This window comes from Lepisosteus oculatus, chromosome 17 (assembly GCF_040954835.1).
Source record: "Lepisosteus oculatus isolate fLepOcu1 chromosome 17, fLepOcu1.hap2, whole genome shotgun sequence".
NCBI classification, from domain to species: Eukaryota; Metazoa; Chordata; class Actinopteri; order Semionotiformes; family Lepisosteidae; genus Lepisosteus; species Lepisosteus oculatus.
In genome coordinates, this window is record NC_090712.1 from 3,494,358 (window position 1) to 3,516,979 (window position 22,622).

Here is a 22,622-nt window from a genome sequence, read left to right on the forward strand (position 1 = left end):
TAAGAATTTGGGGATAATTGTTTTTTTTTTACTTCAATGCTTTAAATTGCATTTAAAATAATATTGCCCATGCCGGAGACGGGAGCTGCACCGATGTCATCTTCAAAACAACATGACTTTACTACTACATGAAAGACCGCTGCCCGCATTCACATCCGCATAGCTTGCTATCGACTCCCAGCCCAAGTGTAACCGCCTTGAGCGGGAGTCAAAAAGACTGCTCTAAAAGATTTCAGACGTGCTCCCATCTTGGCTGCAGCACTCTTTGCAGTACAGTGTTAACAGGTATGGGGCTTGTCTCGGGATGAGAAAGCAAAGATGCCTTTAGCAATAATGAATCCAAATGATGTGTCTGATTATCAGCTCTTTAAATTGATTATACTCTGGGGTGATGGCATTAGGGGGTGTTGGTCAAAATATTCAGCAGGATTCCTTCTGGGCAGATGGAGTCATGGAATGGCTAATTGGTACAATATCAATACTGAAGCACTAGAGAAATAATAACAGTAGATATAATTTTACAGTGATGTTTGAAGTCATTGATAGTGGTTGTTTTGAAATCATTCTCATACTGTACCAGAATGATACTATCCTTATTTAAGATTTGATTTTGTCACCCAAATTGCCGTGCACACTGTTCAGAGCAGAAGCGCTCTTCCAAAACTCGACAGACAAAAAGATCTCTTCAGCTTGTTGTTAATGGGTACGTTTTGTGCTTGTCAAACAAACATGACCTTTTTGCAATTCAGGTTCAGAACAGCTTGTTCTTGCAGGTTTTCTTCATGACTGCCTTGGAACTAATAAAACCGATTTCATGCGTCCACTTTGTTCCAGGGCTGGATGGGGGATTCCTCAGTGTGATGAGAGTTTTTTCCTCTGTGATGAGGAAACAGTTGTGCTAAGTGGCCTTGTAGTGAACAGGGGACCCAAGGGAATCTCTGAATGGATCCCTCTGCAGTCTGGCAGTGTGTGTCCTGTTAATGGAAGGAGCAGGTCCTTCAGACAGCAGGTAACACTCAAGAGAAGAGGACTCTCTTCCTCTCTATAAGGCTTCCTACTGGGCCTGGTGTCCATGGATTTCTCAATCTCTATATTCAATATTTTAAAGCATACTACCTAGACTTTTGACAGGTTGTTTTTTTTTACCTGAGGGCTCCGATGATGCGCAGGCCAGCCCCTAGGTCCTGGATATTTCCAGTATGTCACCTTATTTTAAGTAAATTTAAAAAATGGGTGTGGGAATACAATAACAAATGTTTTGCTTCTATGCACTTTGTAACAGAGCCTGCTACTTGCTAAACCGCAAGCTGCAATAGGTACTGATTGCTTTTCTTGCCTATTGCTGAAAAATTCCCAAAAGGCAGCGTGCTCCTTTTAAAAGTAATGTCCGCCGCATCCATTTCATGTGGGTTGGCAGGGCCAGCTTATACTTCACATCATTTGTTCTGGAAACTGCTTGCAGGGATTGTTGCAGACGTGTTGACAAACCTGCGCTCCCCTTCACTGTAGACCTCATCTGGGATTTACTGGCACATGGTGGGAACAATCTAAAATTCTAAGCACATTTGTCTAAAAGCCCCAACCACACGGTTTTATATCTATGAAGAATGATGATGTTTTAAGATCTAATCGAGAGATTTTCAGGACAGCCCACAGACCTAGTTTTAGAAGAGCAGTGGTATAGACCCTTCCCTGTTGTGCCTTTTAAGGTTGCCTGTTACTATTTCTGACTAACATTTGAAACAATAGGGGTTACGGCCTGCCCTTTTCTGTGGTGTGAGGGTGTGCCCAGCTTTGGGAATCTGTCTCATGGTGAAGGCTTCAGGCAATGTTCCCTTTCCAGGTAGACCTGGTGTACAACTCTCGACTATTCTCCATGTTTATGGACTTTGGTAAAATTAATCTAAATGGGAGCAGTTTTCACGGGACACAGAATAAGGTGCCAGGTATTTTACCTGTGTCTGTAATCTTTGAGACGTCAAGTCCTGCCGTGAGCATCTGCTCTAGAACCAGTTCTCCTACAGAGTGCAGCCAAAGGGCGGTCAGATGTAGGACTTTAACCAATGGGAAAGCAGTGGTGGAGTTAAGACATGCCTAGATGTTTGTGGATATCTGGGAACAGGCATGCCCAGGAGCAAAACTGTTCAGAGAAAAGGCTTCTCGGTGAGGATGCTTTTACACAAGTGTGTCCTGAACTATGCCTGTTATCTGATATTGTGGTTATGTACAGGTGGGTCATGGGAGTTCATGCTCTTGTAGAGAAGGTGCAGCAGTCACCTATGGCTCAGGGCTGCCTCAGATCTCTTTTCACCTAATGTGTGCTTTTGACCGTGGTGGTGGGGAGACGATTGCACAATAATTCATGAGGTTGCAATTTCTGTAATATGTGTCAGTGGTGTGCATTTTTGCTTAAATGTTTTTTTTTCCCCCCTGATTATATCTAGGAATGATAGGACACATTGCAATGCTTAAGGAAGTTTTTTTTTTGTAATGGCTGCACACTCAAGCCCAGAGTCTTCTGCAGTGTAAACAGAAGGGGGCTGTTCCTTGCGTCTCTGACTGCTAATGGGATTAGACAAATCTTCATGCTCCCCCCTGCTCAGTGACGGTGACTGTTCAGCCACTTGTTGGACAGTGATCTTTCCTGGACATGTACAGTATGTATATCTCTGTGTACTGACTCTGGAGAATGAAGGTTGGCCTGCAGAAGGATTGCTTCTTGTTTGCCAGAGGTGGTGCTGATTTAGGCCTAATGAGTGTACCTCCAACCTCCAGAAGCATGGCATGTGTGAGTTCAGTCTGATGCTGCTGTGCCCTCTTCGGAGTGCAATATGAGTGTTTGTTTCTGGGATTTATGTTACGCAAAACAATTACTCTTGTGACCTCAAATGTAGTAGGTTTTTAAAAAGAAGACGGTTCATGTGAAAAGGTCACAGCTAAGTGAATCACAGGACGGACCCCACTGTGAAGCAGGCTCGTGTGACAGAAGTGATGGTGTTTGTCTGTTGCAAGCGGTCTTGCAATGGGGCTAAAAGAAGGGCCATCACTTGCATCAATAAGGTTGAGTTTTAAAAAGCTATTCTGCAAAGGAGAAATGTTCATGGAGCCCTCTTACAAAATGTGTTTACCAGATATTTTAGAAATATCTTCCATCCCAGGCTGCAAATATTAATAACCTGTCAAATTTCTGTACCTAGTTATTGTGTCGGGGGGCGGAAAGACTCAAATAATTCTGCTGAGTGTAGCGGGCAAAGCTGAAATTGCTTATTGTAGTCTGCAAAATCTAGTCATATTTTTACTTTTTCCTTGAGTTTTCTTAGACTCGTATCGTAAATCTATACATAAGTTGTGCAACTCACAGCTGCTCGAATCATGTGTATCCTCTGTCCTTATTATTTATTTCACTGGCAGTACTGTACTGGATCAGCATTTTCTTTTGATGTGCTTCCCTTTGGCAACACCTTTACAGGCTTTTCCTGGGTATTGCAGTTCATGTGTAGGTATTACCTCACATTAGGAGGTGCTCCTACTGGGCTGACCTCAAGCAGTGCATTCTGGTTGTGTGGTGAACGCTGCTGTCTTTCAAACTCAAATATCCCAAGATTCTCCTGACTTCTGCAAAAACTGAGATTTCTCACTTTCCCAGTCTTTGACTTGACCCGATGTAATTAACATATCTCTCTAATCCTAGCTCTAGGAAAGGTGTGAACCCAGTCCTTTGCCACAGATCTTAGAAAAAAACTAATGTAAAAATATTGGGCAAAAAAGGAAAAGCAGAAGATCCTTAGATGACTCTGTTGATCCCAGGTCTGTGACATGGGAGTACTGAAAGGTTAACTGGGGTGTTTGTTCAAGATGTTCAGAGCATTTGAAAATCTCTTCTACAGATGCAGTCTTTAAAAAAAAAAAAATTATGATCAGTTTTATGTTCTTTAGGACTGCATGCAGTTGCTACAATGCCACTTTGTTTTGACACAATGCTTTTAAGGGCCAAATGAACAAATGTGCTGTCTTGCCCTGCTCTGTCCTGTCCTGACTTGCGGTGTGTTTTATCCTCCTGTCCAGCACACGTCCGTAGATGGATACCATGAACCTCACATCCAGCCTTCCAAATCCAGCAGCCGGCAGAACATCCCGCGCTGTCGAAACTCTGTCGCGTCCACCGCCGACGAACAGCCGCACATCGGCAACTACCGCCTGCTCAAGACCATCGGCAAGGGCAACTTCGCCAAAGTCAAGCTGGCCCGGCACGTGCTGACTGGACGGGAGGTGAGCGCCACGATACTGCCACCTTATTGACACCAGACGCGGAGGAGAAGCCGCGCCGCAGGACCGCGGCGTTGTCGGCAGGTGTAGGCCCGGTGTTGGTTTTGACAGGGCATCTTGGCTACGTAGGTCTGTTTCTACACCACCTTTAAGGAGTAGAAGTTTCCATGGAAAACATCACCAGCTCTCAGGGTTATTATCTGTGAAAATGCCCTGAAGTTTTGGAATCTGTTCAGGGGTGCTGTGTGGACTGCTGAGAGTCCTAAATCATGTGATTGGTGAGGCCCAAGAACATCTGAATTTCTGACAAAGAGAGTGGTGGCGTGTGTCATTCAAATCATTCTACATGCAGTACACCCTCGCTTTAACTGACTTCAGATTTAATGGACAAAATCTGCATTGCTCTTTATCTCTCTGGTAATGCTTGGACGCCTAATCTTGCATCTAAGTGTGCTTACCATGATGAGTGTAGTATTGTATTTTGTGATCTCTTGCTCTATAAAGTTTAGAGAAGTGAATGGCCTTACAGGGTGATGAGAAGAGAAAAAGGGTCAATGTGACTGTGATGGAGACATGAGAGTCAATTGGAAAATTAGAATCTGGAGCGTCAGTGGCTCACGTGTGTGTGAGGGATCTGGTTATTCCAGGAGAGGACATGTTGCTGCTGCTTAAACTGAAATATGATGTAGAGGCCCCCAGAAGTCAGGTGGTGTTGCAGGGAAGCTTGACTGGATGAAGCTGTTTTAAAGTGGTTGGTTGATCGTTCTTGTCGTGTAAACGTCTGTGGTGTTGAATAGCAGTCTGCAGCCAATACACTGGCCAAACACATAAAACTGAATTTCCAAAGCAGTGGTGCGTGGCTTTGGCGATTGTGTAAATGGTAAAGTGAGTAAAAGAATATATGGTGAAGCTTTGAGAGCACCCACTGAAGAGATGGGCATGCACAGTATCTTCTTTTTATAAACATTCAGTAGGCTTGTGTACAGTACATATATATTTTTCCCATGTGGGAGTGTATTTTTTGGGCTTGAAATATGTCATTGGTAATTTAATAGCCAGCTAGTAATATTAGATGTCTTATCCCCTATCAGTCTGCTAAAGTAAGGGTATACTGTTTTGTAAAATGTGTTTAAATCCAGTTGGCCTGAGCCCTAGCATTTCTTTTGTGCATCAGTATGGATTAAGTTGTCTGTTTGGAGCTGATGTGCAGCACTTTGCTAGTGCATACTTGAAACAATTCTGAATGCATGTTCTTCTGCAGGGACAGCAGATTCACGTTAATCTAAATGCAAGAATAAAGGGTTTGTGAAAGATTGCATTATTAAGAGACTCTTACTGATCTTTTGCGGTTACTGTCTCTGTAACCTCAACCTCCTCAGACAATGAAGAATAACCCTGTGATAATATGCCACAAGCACTATTAGGGAAGCAGTCTTGGTAGAACCGTTTAGGTAGGGATATTAAGTATTGTTTTTATAGAAGGTTTACTTGTAATGGCAAATTGGGAAGAGCAGAAAAGTATCTTGTCTGTGTGTTTCTACCCAACTGCGTCAGCTGGCATTTCCTTGATCCCTTTTGCTACCTGCGCATCTGTGCTTCCACATTTTTCAGCTAGCCCTTTGTAGCGGAGTGAAATCTCATCTTGGATGGTTCCAGCTGACTTCATCATTGATTGGATCCTTTTTGTTTTAAAAGAGGTTCTCACAGAACCTGCATAATGGGCTGTGCATGCAGCAAGGAACAGAAAAATACAAATCTAGGTGATGCAGTCTGTTCCTTTGAAGAGTGAGCTCCCTCGGGCGGCAGATACTGTTGCTGTTCTTGAATTTCTCTCCCCTGGGTGTGATGTCACCCGCGCCCAGCCCGTTCGCACACAACACACCCCGCCGCATGGAACAAAAATAGGCTGTTGTCCTCCATGAAAGCAGCCTAAGTCTGGGAAACCTGGGAATGGCTGCGTGCAAGAGGAATTCTGTGTTGTCTTTTCCTTACTGGAGTTAAGGAAGTTCTGCCGTAGTCTTGGCCTTCTTCTAAAACAAGCACAGCGTTTTATTTTACTCAGCATCTCGTGTCAATGTGCAACTAGTTTCACCTGCGGCTGCCAGGTTAGTGTTAACACTGGAACGTTGACCACAGCGTTTTCCATCAGACCAGTCTGAGTAGCGTTACAGCTGCGCACAAACGAAGGTTCATGTAAACAAGCTGCTGCAGTACCGTGCAGAAGTATTCTATGGTATCCCATTTTGTTAAATTTCAAAATGATACCCATACACATTTTTAAAATGTGCTATTTTATTCTAAACCCGAACGCTCCAAGTCCTTTGTGTGAGACTAACCACAGTAAATCTCAGCAAAAACTTCCCAAAGTTTTCCTTCCCAGTGAGATCCACTGTTATGGCCCACAGACAGAGGCCACTCAACTAATTGTGTTCTCATTAGGGCAATTTTTTGCACCTAAAACCATTTTTCTTTCATATTAATTACCTATATTTGTTTGTAGCTTTGAGTGGGGAGAGTTGTTGTGTGTATATAACCCATATTCATGGCTGCTTTAAAGGCACTGTATATGAGAAAGCGAATACGCTATATGAGGAAAGACCTGACCTATGGACTGCTGTTCTTTTGTTTTTGTGTCAATTCGAAGAGAAAAAAGTTGAGCTCTGTCTAGACTCGTTTTTCTCCTGGATTATTGACACGTTTACTCATTTGGAAATGGCTGCTTCATCCCTGAGCGACAGGTAGCTCTGTGGGTTAAAAACTCCTCTCGCTCGAGGCCGAAGCGCACACGACCGATGAAAGAGATGTCGCTAGGCAGTGGCCTGGGACCGTGCGAGCTGACTGCTGCAGAAACAGGAGATGGGTTGTGCAAGACTAGTTGTGTTGGCTGCAGAAGGCCGTGAGGAGAAATAAGTGAAACTCATTGACACGAGAGGATGTATACCAGCGGCCTTCTCTGTGTTCTGTGCCATTCGGTCCTCGTACCAGTGGAAAAAGCCAGCTGGTTTTCTGGCCGCGACATTCCCTGCGGGCGTTTGAGAGAGCGGCTCCCACCTGGTGCTGTAACGGACTGTGGAGTTATGCGCCTTGACCATCTGAACTGCCGGCCTTCCCAGGCCCTGGTGCGTTGTAATGAGCTCTTCCTCATGCACACCTCTTCTCACTTTTTCCATCGCTTGCGTCACAAGCCTTTGCCCCGTCTGGACAGAGCTCTCAACCCCGTTCAGCCCGGGGCGGGGTGGCGGGGGGGTGAAAATGATTTTGGAATGTTTCCAGGTCATTGGTGGCAGGGCTGTTGCGGGGCCTTTTATAGAATTTCAACCCTTTGGGCAGAAAGATGAAGTAATTGAGATTAGATTTTACCCTGGGGTTCCACAACCTTGCTTGTAGCTACTTAATTGTATCTATTGGTTGAGCCTGTTTTGCTGTTTCGTGAGGTGCCAGTTTGTGTCCTTAAGGCACTGCACTCGCAAAGCTGTAATTGTCATTAAAGACATCGAGTTAAAACATCTGACCCCATTTTAATGATTTCATTTTTAAAATAGGTTTCTAATGCTTGTTAGTGCTGCAAGGGCACGTCGTTTAGCTTGGAGATAATAAAGGAGAGCAGGAATCCACAACTGTCTTGTGCCCCAAGTTGTCCTGTGCTTGTGTTTTAGTGCTGTGTATTGGAGATTAAAAAGAGCAGGGACTCGAGAGATGTGTCTGAATGAAACGGGTCATTTCGTTGTAAAACGTGCCCAGTATTTCTTGAGTTGGTTCATTAGGCTATAGTATTTGGCTCTCTGTTGCCTTCATCTGTCTATTCTCTGTTCTTCCTGAATTCCTCTTTGCAAACAAATCCTGTAGCAAAAGCTGAACTGCCGATTCAGTTCACCACGTAGAAGGCCTTCGCCCCTGCTCTCATGCGAGGAGGAAGGATTCTGGCTCGTGAGCTCGTGCTTACCTAGAAGAGGAAAGAATGGCACCGAAAATAGAATCCACCTGCGCACGTCGTGCTCGCTCTGCCTTCTGCTTGTGCTCTTATTCCTCTGGAAAACGGCAACGCGATGAGGGAGGTCTTCCGGCAGATCCCAGAACAGAACAGTTCAGGCGTGCTGTTCTATCAGCTCCCCCTCCTTTTTCCCTGATAACTTTTGGTTCTGCACAGGGAAAGAAATGTGGATATTTTTTTCCATGGGTCGCCTGTTTGGACACCAGTTTCTTTGCCCGCCTAAATGTTTAGTTATTTAACCAGACTAAACATCGCAGACTAAACCGTGCTGGTAAAATAATGTAAATATTGTATAAAATGGGCCACAAGTAGCTTTTACCTTCCCGGACCACTGAAGTCCAGGAGTACTGCAGGCTGTTTTTGGACCGTACTGAATGTTTATGCATCTGGGGACAGCGACATTGTGAAGTTGCTTTTCAGTGATTTCCAGCAGCAGATGCAATTAACTGCTCAGTGCATGATGCTCAGTGTTGCAGTTTAATTCCGTTGGCTGGGCTTGGAAAGGTGGGCTCTTTAGAGTGAGCACGCGTCAAATTCAGTACTTTGCTATCAGATGGACGCTGACCTTCTTTCTCCTTGCTGCCTAGTTGGAAAAATCTCTTTTCCGTATTCCACCTGAGGCAGCTTTTTTCTCCTTTCCTGTTGTTTGAAGGTTAATTTAGGAGATTGCAGACGTGATACAGAGGTTGGTGCCCACCTGGTTATGAAGTAAGAAGTAACAGTCCAGTAAACTTGCTGAGTTCTGTCACCGATGTGCATTTACAGCCGGTCAGAGGACAGGTTGCACATCTTGTACTGAAATGTCCACTTCCATTCCCGCCGATGGTTGGATTGGCAGTGTTCCAAGTTCAGTCTGCGCTTCCAAACACAAAAGAAGGGAACCTACTATTTTAAACTGGGATGACCTCACCTGTTGATCCCTGAGTGGCATGGGCTGTAACTATAGTGTTTCACTTGGTTTGGGTTTCACACGTGAGCTGCAGGGAAAGTCTACAGTCAGGCCTGGGATTTGCATACCTGTGTGCTTGCTGAAGGCTTGCTGCTATGGGCAGCATGAAGGGCGAATGAGAATGATTCCTTATACTTATATAGCGTTTTTCTGGGCACTCCACAGAAAGCTCTTTACAGGCAATGGGGACTCCCCTCCACCACTATCAGTGTGCAGCTCCACCTGGATGATGCGACGGCAGCCATAGTGTGCCAGTATGCTCCCCACACACCAGCCAATTCAGAGATGGTGATTATTAGGAGGCCATGATTGATGAAGGCCAGGGAGAAATTTAGACGGGACACAGGGTTAAATCTCCTATTCTTTTTGAGAAACGCCCTGAGATTTTCAATAACCACAGAGAGTCAGGACCTCGGTTTTACATCTCATCCGAAGGACAATGCTGTTTTTACAGAATGGTGTCCCCTTTACTATATTAGGGCATTAGGGCCCGTAGAAACCACAGGGTGAGTGCCCCCTACTGGCCCCTCTAACACCTCCTCCAGCAACAACCTTAGTTTTTCCCAGGAGGTCTCCCATCCAGGTACCGACCAGGCTCACACCTGCTGAGCTCCAATGGGCTGCTAGTTGTGCGTTGCAGTAGCTGTTGGCCCCATTTCTGATAAAATAAAGAAAATAAGATAAGAAGAAAGAAAATGGAAAACTTTCCACGGGGTAGAACATGGCTCTGAGATACGTATTCAAATAAAGTGCATTAAATTAGTAAGAATACTATAGGAAGCTACAATTTGCTTACTTCATTACAACTTCCTTATTGTTTCTTGCATTATGCTAGTTTGAAAGGGCCACTTCCCCAAAAGCTTCTTCCTTTGGACTGTCAAGTTTAGTTTAAACTCTCCTGTCAATGGAAAAGACATTTAATAAAAAGTGTGGGAAACTCTATTCATGACCCAAAAGAGTAGGGGCAGATGGGCTTCGTGGCCTTATGTTGTTATTAAAGGCCTTTGATGTTCTGAAATGGGTCACACTTGCACTGCTGAAGTTTGCTCCTGCAATCAAATGCCCTTTAGGAAGCTGATGATGTTAATCCAAGTGGTGTGAAAAAAAGATAAGGATGAGGAGGAAAAAAAAAGATAAAGATAAGAATTTCCATAAGGATGCTAATTTCAAAAACCTGTAGAAAAAGGAATGCGTTAAAGAAGATTATTGTTGGAGAGGATTTGAGAGTGGAACAGCCACTTTATCGGCACATCACAGGCAAACTGCATGAAAGTCTAAGATAAAGTGCTTCTGTGCCTCTTTGAGCACTTTTGTGTTGAGTCAATAGAAAGCACGTTTTTTTTGGGTGGTTAGAGCTTGGCCTGAAAAACCGTATTCACCTTTTATCTTTAACTTCCAGGTCGCTGTGAAGATAATAGACAAAACACAACTGAACCCTACAAGTCTACAAAAGGTAAGGCTGGGTTTCTTACCCATGTTTGTTCTTTAGTGACGATGTGCAATACGATCTAGGTAGTGAGGGAACTTTTATACTGGGTTATGCAATGAAGGTTGCCATTGCTGAAAAGGCAGGGCTTTGTGTTGTTTTAAATGTGAAAGGTAATCTAGCCCATCTCTGGCTCCTTCTGCACGAGGGGGTAATTTGGAAGAAGAGTGTGGCAATTCTTAAAGCTGCAGGCACAGACCTCTGTTCGAGCTGCAGATCCCTCTCTCCCTCTTTCTGTCTCTGCAGTATTGCTTATCAAACTGTCCTTAGGCCAAATGGGCCTTCAGCAGGTCAATGTTGCACTAATAAGCTTCCTTAAGAGCAGTAAGTTGCACATTAACCACTGATCAAACTTCCACAGGGACATATCTTATCTTGCAACAGGAGCTGTTTTTCTTGAGAAAAGAAAGCTGTCATTACTTAATGTAAAGCAAAAATCTTTACAAAACTATTTTCCCAACAAGACCTGCTTTATGGGTTCAACAGCACAAATTCAATGGATCCATACTCATTAAACTTTTACCGGTATGCTAGGATTGCTCCTTTTCTTATATGTTAAGAGTGCAATGACATTAAGAGTCTCCCTTTCCATTTGAAGTATCAAAAAACATTAATTTGTTATGAATTTGAGTCTCTATTCTCTGTTTAAATATTAATTTTATTCTATTCTTTATCGCTTTTTTATTAATGGTATTCAAGGTGTAGTGGAAAAAAGCTTAATAATATAACACATAGTTATCTGCTTTGCCTTCACTTTCTTTAGTGTGCTGTTAAGTAATTAGGAACCAAGAGGAAGAGGGAGAAATCCAAAGTAATATTTTGATTCTTGTAAATTATTCTTGGTTTTAATCTCAAACATTGAGAGTGTTCAAGATATGTATATGGTACACTGTAAGGATTGTAGCCCAAAAAAGTTGTTGAAAAGCAGCAATGAGGTTAATGAGTTTAGCAGCAGAACTCATAGCCGGGAATCCCAGATCCAGCTGGCTTTTCCTTATCTTTTTAAATTGTCAACAGCTGGCTGTTGTGGAGAACGGACCCATTGATCTAGTAACACCTGAATGAGATTCCTTAACTTAAAACCCCAATGACAAGAGCTGGGGAAACCGGGGTACAGGTTGTGTTGTGACTTAGGATTGTCATAGTAATATATTCATTAACAATCCCTGGGATCTCCACCAGCCAAGAAACATGCCTAGTTTTTACTCGGATTGAAAAAAAAAAAGATGAATGATGACTGAATTGACTTAGGCTTTTTCCTAATGTTGGGCAGTTATGGTTTAATTGCCTGCTTTAGGTTGAAGACAGTCAATTTTGAAGACGTAAAATAACCACAAAATGCCACAGAGAACCCTGACAACCGCGGTTCTGCAAATGTGTTTGATGGACATTTCCTGATCTTGTAGGCACGTCACAGGTCTCATGGTCCCTAGTCCATTCTAGCAGAGATCAATACTGCACACAGCGCACCCTGTAACTTGGTACTGCACACACTGCTGTGTGGGGAGACAGAACACAGATTTTTAAAGCTCTCTTGTAAAGTAGCACTTTAAGTAAATCTTACGATCATCATCGTGTAAGAATCCTTGAATTTGAAGTAAGCCTAATCACAAAAAATTGATATATTTAAACGGGCCCCAAATACCACAGTGATCAGTCTTTATGATGGTGCCCTTCAAATCTGGCCCTCAGGAGCCACATGCTGGTCTGGTTTTCATTTCTCCTGAAATTATCGGATTTCGATAATTGTACTTAATACAACCCACATTGCAACCTAGGACACCAGCTGCCCTATGGCTCTGTACAGCCAGATTTTAACAACACTGCTTCATCATAAAATTATTGATGCCTTGTAATTCTCGTTAAGTGACTGAAACCTTTTACAAGCAGGCCACATTTCAGAACCTTAGATATTCACCTAATAACTTCATACGGTGTGAATTAATTTTCATCCTGCTGTACTGAGTGTCACAGGTTTGTTATAACCTTTCAGTTGGGATCTAAAGTTGTAAAAGCACCAGATTATCTTTATAGGCTTCTTATGGCTTTGGCTCTCAGCTGAGAACAACATTTGCAATGCATTATAGTATGTGCCCTGGGGACAGATATCATAATCTGGTACAGTGAGTCCCCCCTGGAACAATGCTACCAGCAAGCCCGTTTAAAATTTCAGTAAAGGCTTCTGTTCAGTTGCCTGTATTGTTTGTGCTACCTCTGATATCTCTCCGTCAGATTCCATCTTTACACCGCACATAGTCCATGCCACCTGCTATGTTGCGAAATGTTGCTGTTTCCATTTCCTTATTTAATTACTGATTAGCAGAACTCATTAAACAAGTTCCTGGACTGGGAGTGGAGTGGATTGGAAGGGTTGCTCTTTTCTGTGGTGTATGCATACTGTACGATTAAGAACATGAGAAACATGGCACACAAGAAAATACCATTCAGTCCATCTGACTTACTGGATTGCTGGTAAAAGATTGATCTGAGGATCTAAGACCGCCATTTCTTGAAAGACACCAGAAAATTGGCATCTAAAACAAGGGTGGGTATAATTAATAATAATAATTGCTTTCACTTATATAGCGCTTTTTCTGGACACTCCTCTCAAGGCGCTTTACAGGTAATGGGGATCCCCTCCACCACCATTCCCTGGATGATGTGACGGCAGCCATAGTGCGCCAGTACACTCCCCACACACCAGCTCTCAGTGGGGAGGAGAGCAGAGTAATGAAGCCAATTCATAGATATCTTGTTCAATACAACCATAACTCTTTGTGGAAAGAAGTTCCTCATGTTCTCGGTTTTAAATGTACTGTACTTGCACAGTTTCCTCTTCCGGTTCACGTTTCATGGTTTACTTTGAACAAGTCCAAGGGGTTGACTTTGTCCGTGTTCTTAAGATGTTTGAGGACCTGAATCACATGGCTGAATCGGATTGATCCTTGGCAAAGATCTGCTTGAATTTCTCTAGTATCTGGAATGATATCAACCCAAACCACGTTAGTAGAAATTGAGCATGGATACCTTAATTGCCCATTTTATCCAGATGAGATATGCACAAAGGGCTCCAGTTTAAAGAGTATAGCAGGAGGACTGATAAAGCGAGGGAAGACTTGGTTTAATGTGGCTGTAGTTGTTTAAAGTTCACGAGGAACATTTCTTGTTACAATTTTAAGAACGACATTCAGAACTGACATCTGCCCTGTCTGAAAATAGCTCCATGGTAGGTGGCAGTCAGTGGAGAGGGTTACTGATTCTTCTCGCAGTGGATCAAGCAAGCCAGCACAGCTGTTTTGACTCTGGTTATTGCTTTTTTGACCACGTATGTGATATTTAGCTTAACCATCAGAAACTGATCTAATAAAGCTTTCCTCAAATGTAATTCTATCTTCTCCATAACTGTTCATCTCAGCAGAAGTTAAACGTGGTGTATGCATATTGTCAGCACAAGTTGACAAACTGAATTTTTTGCCATTACAGGATTACCTGAAAATGTTATGTCTGCAGTTTAAAAACAAAGAACTAAAGAATTATTTGATGATTAATTGCTAAAACAATCTAGTTTCATGTGTGGGAAAACTGAGGCAGAGCCTGATCATGTGAAAATAAACACCGTTAACAATACTGGAATGCTTCAATCGTCCAGGGTGCGCTCTGGTGTGAATACACTCTCTGTGCACGATGTTCAGCTTCTGACTCTGATTGTTCACAAGAGGTCAAGCTCCGATACACTGATCAGTTTGTGCCATACTGTGCCTTGTGGTTTTGTTATCTCTTTATTAATGTGGGAGTGTTTTGGATTTTGCCTGTCTTCTCTGAGCACATAAAATAACTGGTTGACTTCAGTGTTTGCTGTACACCCATTGTGTGGTTTTATTGCCTTTGAATGCAATAGAAAAGTAACTTGGGAGATTATAATATCAAAGGCACCAATCATAAATTGTTTCATTTCCCCTAATTTTCTTCATGCTTCTGTGGTTGGACTACCTTAACCTTTTACTGTCTGCCTATCAATGACCAGGCTTGATTTTCTGATAGAGAATAGAGATACTAGACAGAGGAAGTGCTTCTGGGTTTGTGGCTGATTATGAATGGAGCTGGTTTTGTGATTGCTAATAACCCATGGTATTTTTTACTGGTCCCTGATATGTCCTATAGGATTCTACGTGTAGTGATTTTTTTACAATAATATCCTTGAAAGCATAATAAATGTCAAAGAAATACGTTTCTTGTAAGTACTGGACTTTGATTTGCTTTGTGCGTTTTTGTTTATTCCAGATTCATTAGTACAGTCCTTATTTTTATACCAGGTTGTCAAAACTGGTAATCTCTTTCTGTGTGCTGGCTTCTCGGTGCTTAGTAGAACTTATTTCTAATGAATATGAAACTCACTGTAGGAGCACTAAAATATATATCTACCGCTTGTTACTTGTTACTCATTGGACCTTTTTTAAGTAAGAGTGTTATACTTAAACATCTTGTAGCAATATGGGGACAAGATATAATCCTGTAATTTTCACCATTTTTCTGTCATTTATTTCTTCTGCGTTCCAGGTTCTTTATACGTATATAATGGACAATATAATGCTATATTAATTTAACATTCCAGAAAATATATTTTGAAAAGTTATCTCTGAGGGAAAATAGTGTTGGGAAGCACACCACTCTTGCTGAATCAGCTGTATCATAGTGTATGTCACTAATTTGCTTCCCCTCGGACATTTTTCAGGAGTAGTTGTGTTGAACTGCTTTGCACTCGTAAAGAATTTTATATAACACCAGCGAATCTTCCCCGAAAAACAGTTTGGAAAAGGCAATGAACTAGAGAGAGATAGTGAAATCAATCTAGGTGTATCTGGTATGAGCCACTCCTTTTCATACCCACATATTTAACCTTTCTAGCTAATTTAAAACCTTGTTTTACGTGAGTTATGCAAAGTACCTGACTTTGAGTCCGTTTGACTCTTAAGCTCTCCATTGTCTTTTTCTGTAATGACGGCAGCGCACAATCTTAGCTGTGCTCCCATTTTTATCTGATCTGCAAAAACGCGAGCAGAAATGATGCCTTTCATCATACTTGTGTACACCAGGCACTCCCTGAAAGCACAGGGAGGAGGAAATTATGTATCATTCTGCTGCCGAAAGTGTCCGTGAATCACAGAGGGCTGGGAAAACATCCTCTCCAGGTATTTAGAAGCCAGGACTGGAACGTCTTCGCGGCCCGAAGATGTTTATTTGGACGGCAAGCACAGGATGTGAACAGAGGGATTGAAAAGTTATGTTCGCTGGCGTGGATCTAGGCTGCATCATATTGTACGCAATGTCCAAACAACCTGTCAGCGAAATCTAAACACTTGCTTCAAGCATGCAGGCTCCTGTGTTGTGGTAGGCACTGGGAAAGACAGAATTGGAAGTCTGTGTTATTTTTTTTTCCCCCCTCTGGGTTTGTAGTGTCTGCCTGTTAAAGAGTCTGGGGAGGAGTATGGCCGAAAGGAAGTGGAATATGATGGATGGGTTGATGGTGAAGCAACACCCTCTGCTTTTAGGTTTCGATGTTCAGGCTTCTGGATGGGAGCCAGGTGGGCTTTCAAAATGGTAGCTAAGTTTGTGCTTCTGTGATGCCGAACAACAGGCAGTTCTGAGCAGGGGGACGTTTGTGCGGAGTTTGCTCAAGCACTTGTTGGAATAGCGTATTAAGTAATGTAGTGTAATGATCCCCTGTAAACTGGGGCGAAACAAGCAAACAGATAAAGTGGTCAGCGATTCCTCTCATCCAGGACACCATCTGCTTCAAAAAATTTGCCTCGGGGAGACTCGACCGCTCGATCCGAAACAAAACCGCCCCAACATCTGAGCAGCTTCTTCCATGTGGCCGTCACCCTGCTTAAGCAGAATATATAGATAGGGGATGTAGAGTGTATATATTGTAATTGTGGACATGAGGATATTCTTCACCAGGTCCTAACAGGAGATAAATCTAACCTCAAGTGACAGATAACAGGTAATGTTCACTTCAAGTTATAACTGCTAAAGGGCGTTCCACAGATAGCTGAATCATGGGATGTACTTACTTTTTCCACACAGGGTTCCTGAATTTTGGCCGAATTGTTTTAATAACTGTTACATGAGGGTCGATTTATCTCCTGTTAGGACTCGGTGAAGGTCCGATATGTCTTACTATGCAAACCATAGAATCATAAGACGTGTAGTTTATTTTACACATCACTATAATATTTTCTCAGTTTAAAAATAAATAAATCATGTTTTAAAATAAGCGTCATTCAAGCTCCACTAATCCAGGTCTGACACTTAAGAAGAGGAACCATACGTTATTTCCAGGTAGTCAGACCAGTGCACTAAATGGGGGGCTTGAGTGCAGCTCCATTAGCAGAAACTCTGGTCCATTAAGGAAGTGGAGTATAACCCTGAAAACCTAACAGGTTATTTTTGATGATGGGACTTTCAGGTTTTAATTATCCAGCTATTCTTGGAAAGGTAGCATGTGGGAATGTGGTTGTTTTAGGCATTGGGTAAATCGCGCTCCTAAAGCAAATACTTCAGGCTGCGCTTTGGGTCAGACATTGGGAAGGCTGGTCTGGAGGCAGCAGTTGCTGCTCACCCCAATGCTGATGACCCCAGGGGGGTGCCGCTGTCGGCCCCCGTGTCGTGCATCATCGTCCGAGTGCTGTATTGAGGGAGGAGGCGGCCGGGTGGAGACTCCAGTAGCTGAAGGGGCTCCATCTCCATCAGTGGCGTTAAGCTTGGGCTTCCACATCCCGTGCGTGTGAAGATCCAGCACCAGTCAACGGCTCCTCGCTGTCAGACGGGTGTGAGCGCTCCGGGTTCAGACCTGTTCCAGCACACGCGCCATTTGAGGGTGCTGGGGTTTTTTCATCTGACAGTTTCCCCTTCGTAGTTCTGCTGTGAACTCTCCTTGGAACCCGGGTGTTTTTATCTGGGATTGTTCTGACGGATGAGAGTTTGGAAACCAGCGCAATTGAGGTGATGATCTCCAGGGGCTCTTTTTAAAGCTGTGCTTGAGGGGTTGTGAGCAAGATCAAGAGTTTAGCATTGGGTAATCAAGCTCGAAGTGCCTGACTTGGGGACGGGCCTTTTAAAAATGTATTTTGAGGCCACTCTTACTCAATAACACGTACAACATCGCATGCAGTTTCAGATTGGAAGAAGAAAGGGATTTAGGAGCAAAGCTTCTGTGCACTCAGACTTTTGTGTTGGTTCTTTTAAAGAACCTAAAGTGTCAGACCTTTAAAGAGCGCGACAGGCAGGGACTGTTTTGTGTGTTGATAAGAATACGTATCACACTTTTTTTTTGCTATCATTTTTTAACCCTATAACTTAGTCTAACTTTGCTTTGGGCAAATAGCACTCAAGAGGAGCTCCTTCCCAGCCCCGGGGTACCATTTAGGCAAATGATGTAATGATAACAGTAATTAGCAATTTTGAAAGTGCATTATCATGTCTGTTTCCCTTGATGGGGCTTTAGAGACAACAGCAGGATTGAGACTGCGGTTCAGAACAGTTGTGGATAATCAGCTCCTGCTTAATTGTGGGTTTTTGGTGTAGAAATGGCTCAATTTATTTGAATAACTAATCACTTGCTCATGTTAAAACTAACCTCATATTTTCTCTAACGTGTTGGTGCTCAAATCTCAAAAAGCTTGCCTTATGCAGAACCGTTCAGATGTCTTGCAGTCCAAAATAAACATGTTTAAGGGCGTTGAACTGAAGTGTTAGGGATCCCATACGGAGAGAGTGAATGGCCATCGGTGCTGAGGAGAATTGAGCTCTTGCAACTTGCCGCAGTGCAGGCTGGGAAATTAAAACTGGAAAACCCTGGGTTTCCAGATGCTGCGTCCCTTAAGAAACCATTTCTCACGTCAAGGACAGCAGCCGCAGCAGCAGCCAGGCAGGATCAAGGGGCTGCAGTGCTTACCCTCACTAGATTTTATGTTCCTGTATATAGTAATAAAACCCTGAGCAAACACTGGGTTCTTAACCAGAGTTTCTTGTTTTGATTTAAACAGTCCTGCGAACTTCTCGTTAGTTTGTAGTGCAAAGTTAGGAGAGACGGGTCTTCATCTTCTTGTCTGGGAGGAGATGAGCTGGACTGCAGGGCTTTAGCTCCCTGTGGGCGACACGTCTTCAGGCCGCTCTGCAGGGGGTTTGAAGAGGAAGAGCCTTCCCAAGGTCAGCCTGCTCTGCTCTGCCCCGGAGAGGAGAATGCGGGGTTTCTGTGTCATTGTCCTGCCAGTGTGTACTGCTGCCTCAGCTAAATCTGATCGCTGGTGTAAGAGCGCGCTACCTCTCCGTGCTGGTTTATTTTAGGCGCAGCAGTGCTGGGGAAAATCTATAATATCACAATGCGAGAGCCTTGCTGGTTATGTACAAAGGGTTGGCTGTAATGTGCAGCTAATGTTGACCATTATCAGAAATGCAGATGAAAAGCAATTACAAACCTGATGGCAGCTATTGTGTTGCATGAATCAGTTTCAGTTCAGGAAGAACTTCTCTGGTTTAGTTGTTTTAAATGGAAAAAGTGTAGATGTTTATCCAGGCCTGATTCTAAATGTTTGGAACTGTTGCATGCTGCCATCTTTTGCAAAGTGCATCTTTTTAATTGATCAATTTTAAAATGTCCAGTTAACACAATACTTAGATGAATAACATTAATATTGAGATGAAGTGGCAACAAAAGTTCCAAAGGCTCCCTTGACTTGCAGGAAATAGGTTTTGTCAAGCCTGCCCATTTAGTGCTCCACAGTGCACAGCTTTCATGATGCAAGGTTTTCTAAATGAGAATAATGAGAGTGCACAGCAGATAGCTCTACCAGAGGCCTCTGTGTCCACAGACTCACTCTCCCCACAGGCTTCTGATAAGATAAAGATTCTGAGCACCCTGTCCTGCAAATGTTGTGCAAATACTGTAATGGTCAATTGTATAATGCAGGCTTCCCAGCTCTCCTTTCAGCACCTTTTCCTCTGCCTCAAGCATGCTGACACTCAGTGGCCATCTTGCAAAAGAGTTAATTATTCAGTCTGTGTCCCTATCTGGCCTGCTCTCACTAAAGCATCATCAGCGATGCCGTCATTTGCTAAATAGTTTCCTTTTCTTTGCAACCTCTGACCAGAGCGGATATTGAGAGTAGCCTGCCCCTCCTTCCCCGGGCCTGAGGGATTTGTCAGGTTAAAAAACGAACCAGCCTGACAGAGCCACTCGTTTTGCTGTGTGTTTTTGTTTTGTTTCAATGAAGCACCGTACAGCTCTGTTAGCTTGTGCTGGTAATCGCACTGGGATACCTGCATAAGTCTTCCGTCAATAGGAAAGGGAGGCCTTGGTTAAATCTGCTGTCAATTAAAGCCAGTACAAAGTGGGGGGGGGGAAATTCCCTGTCTTCTGTTCTCAGAATTCATTTACACACGCGTCATGACCTCCCTCCCTCCTGAGGTTCCTGGTAGCCTTGGAGCTCACGAAGATGCATTAGAGAGGAATACAGGGCTGAAGGTTACATCATCGGATTTATTTTTTCAAGAGTCTGTCATGCGTTTTTTTTAAAAAAGACACTAACCCACATCAGCCCGCTGAAAGGTTTCAATGAATAATTAAGACTGAGACCATGTCATTTTCCCCTCGAAATGCTCTCTTACGTGTTTTGCTGCGAGGCTGGTTGATGCTGTGCCAGTTTTCTGCGACCTGGTGTCCAAGATGTATGTCTCTTGAGCTGGGGGGTCTTGGTGATGCTGAGATTAATCCCCTAGCTGTATTAATCAAGAGAACACCTGCCTTTCCCGTTGCAGGGTCTGCTGGAAAATGAAGCTGCTGCAGGGGCAGATGACGTGAAAGAAGTGAAACATTTAAGACATTTAATGAAGTTTATTCTTCTGAAAAAGTCAGACAAAGAAAATAAACTCCGCAATGAAATGTAGCTGAACTTCAGGGCTGGTCTGTGCATATTTATTTGGAGGATGCCTTGTATTGTAACATACTATTTTCTTTCTAATTCTTCTTTATCTGATCCTTCCTTTTCATTGTAGGACGTGCGCTGACTGTACCGTGGCAGCGGACAGCAAGGCTACCTGGGACTTTTTGAAAGGGAGTACTTGCATAGCCTGCATCTCGCGTTGCAGGAACGTTGCATTTCACAACTGCCATTTATGTAGCTCTTAATTATTCAGCAGCTGGCACGTTAGGCATGTCACCTTTGGGTTATTAAGGCTATGCGATAATTAGATTTTTCTGGGATGCAGGAGTCGTCTGTTGCCAGAATGTGCTGGATGTAAAAACCTATCCGTCTTGCTGTGGTATCAGCGAGAAGGAATGATCTGGAGGGGTGAATGGGAAATAGCACTTTTGTTTTTCTTTTGTTTAGCAGTCTGATCTTGTCCCCTGTCGTCGTCCACCCTTCTTTTAATGACTGGATCTTTGTGCAGTGAATTCCAGGACCCTCATGATCAAGCAGGGCAGACTATTGGAAGACCTTCGTTAGCATGCTGTTGGAGAAACACTGTCTTGCTTTTTTGGTTCACAGTGCCGTGCACGCCTGTGTAGCGATTCCCCTGGCATAGCTTTATCACTGGCATGGACGTGCCCAGGGGTAGTGGGGTTTGTTGCCGCTAGAACGGAAGTGTTCACACTGAGCAGTTCAGTTCGTCTCTGTTTGGCAGCACTCTTGATGGGGTTATTCACATCAGCCTTCAGGCACAGTAGTATATCTCCTTCACGTTCTGGACTCCATCTGAAACACTCTCAACAGCACCATGCTCTCCCTTGTACTGTTCAGCGCCGTAACTTTTCAGACGTACAAAGGATTATTCCAGGAGTCCTTCGGGAGTTTTCACATGCGAGCATGTCTGTCTTTATGCGATAATAACTCCCAGAGGATATCATAAAAGCCTTTTCTTGATACAGTTTCTCTTTCATTACTGAAGTCAGTGACGTGGCTTGCTGGTGCATTTTCAATCTAGGGGAGGAGGTCCTTCGAACAGGCTCTATTTCTGGACAAGAGCAAAAACACACAGGCGCAGAAAATCCGTGCAATAATTGTCAATTTCTTTTTGTCCAGATAGCGTGGTAAATACTTCTGAGTATTATAAAATGTCTTTTTTTGGAGATTTTCCCTTTGCCTTTAACTTAGTTGAGCAAGCTTGAGATCAGGATTGTTTTGTTTTTTTTAAATGAGTGGTGGGTATATATCACAAAAATTAAAAATATTCAAAAATAACTACCAAAATGGCAGATGGTTTTGCCAAGAAAGAAAACTGCTCTGGTAGTTCTTATTAGTAATTTCATGAAAATAAGAATAGTAACAAATGAAGGGAGGCTTTTTGACCATTTTAGCCTGTTCACAGGCTTCTCATCTAGATGTTTTTGGAAAGTAGCCAGTTTGTCGGCTTCAGCAACGTCTCCCGCACACTTTTTGGTAAAGAAGTACCTCCTCATCTCTGAAATGCACTTCCACATAGTTTTTGCTTGAGTCCTCCGGTTCATGTTTCACTATTTGTTCTGAAAATGTCTGCTGGGTAGATTTTGTCAAGGCTTTGAGGTGTTGTATCAGGTTCCTCTGTAATCTTCTCTCTTTAAGACTGAAAGGGTTCAGTTCCTCCAGCCTCTCAGTGTAGGACTGTTCCTTAAGCTCTGGTTGGTTTAAAGGATCTTCCCCAGTCAGTTCTTTTAAACAGATAAAGAAGAACTTAATTAAGGACCACAGGGAGTGTTGGTTTCCAGTTTTCAACTGTATGTTTAATGGTTGTATTTGGATTTAGAGGAAAATGTTTTGAGAAGCTGATCTTAATTTTGTCATTATGGTTTACAGAACAGCTTGTTTCATTAGTGAAATGTTAGCGAAACAAAACATATCCACTCTTTAAAACCTAAGCTGACCTCTCCAGTGATTGAACTCGGGATATAA

The 22,622-nt window shown here is 43.1% G+C and overlaps 1 protein-coding gene across 8 annotated transcripts in view; it reads left to right on the plus strand.

Moving 5' to 3' along the window:
- Positions 1–22,622, plus strand: part of mark1 (MAP/microtubule affinity-regulating kinase 1) — a 98,871-nt gene that overhangs the window by 21,479 nt on the left and 54,770 nt on the right. For all 8 annotated transcript variants that reach the window (XM_069179725.1, XM_069179727.1, XM_069179726.1 and 5 more), the window contains exons 2-3: positions 4,066–4,269; positions 10,606–10,659. In XM_069179725.1, the coding sequence (XP_069035826.1) occupies positions 4,066–4,269; positions 10,606–10,659 (258 nt within the window). The remainder of the gene's footprint in view (positions 1–4,065; positions 4,270–10,605; positions 10,660–22,622) is intronic.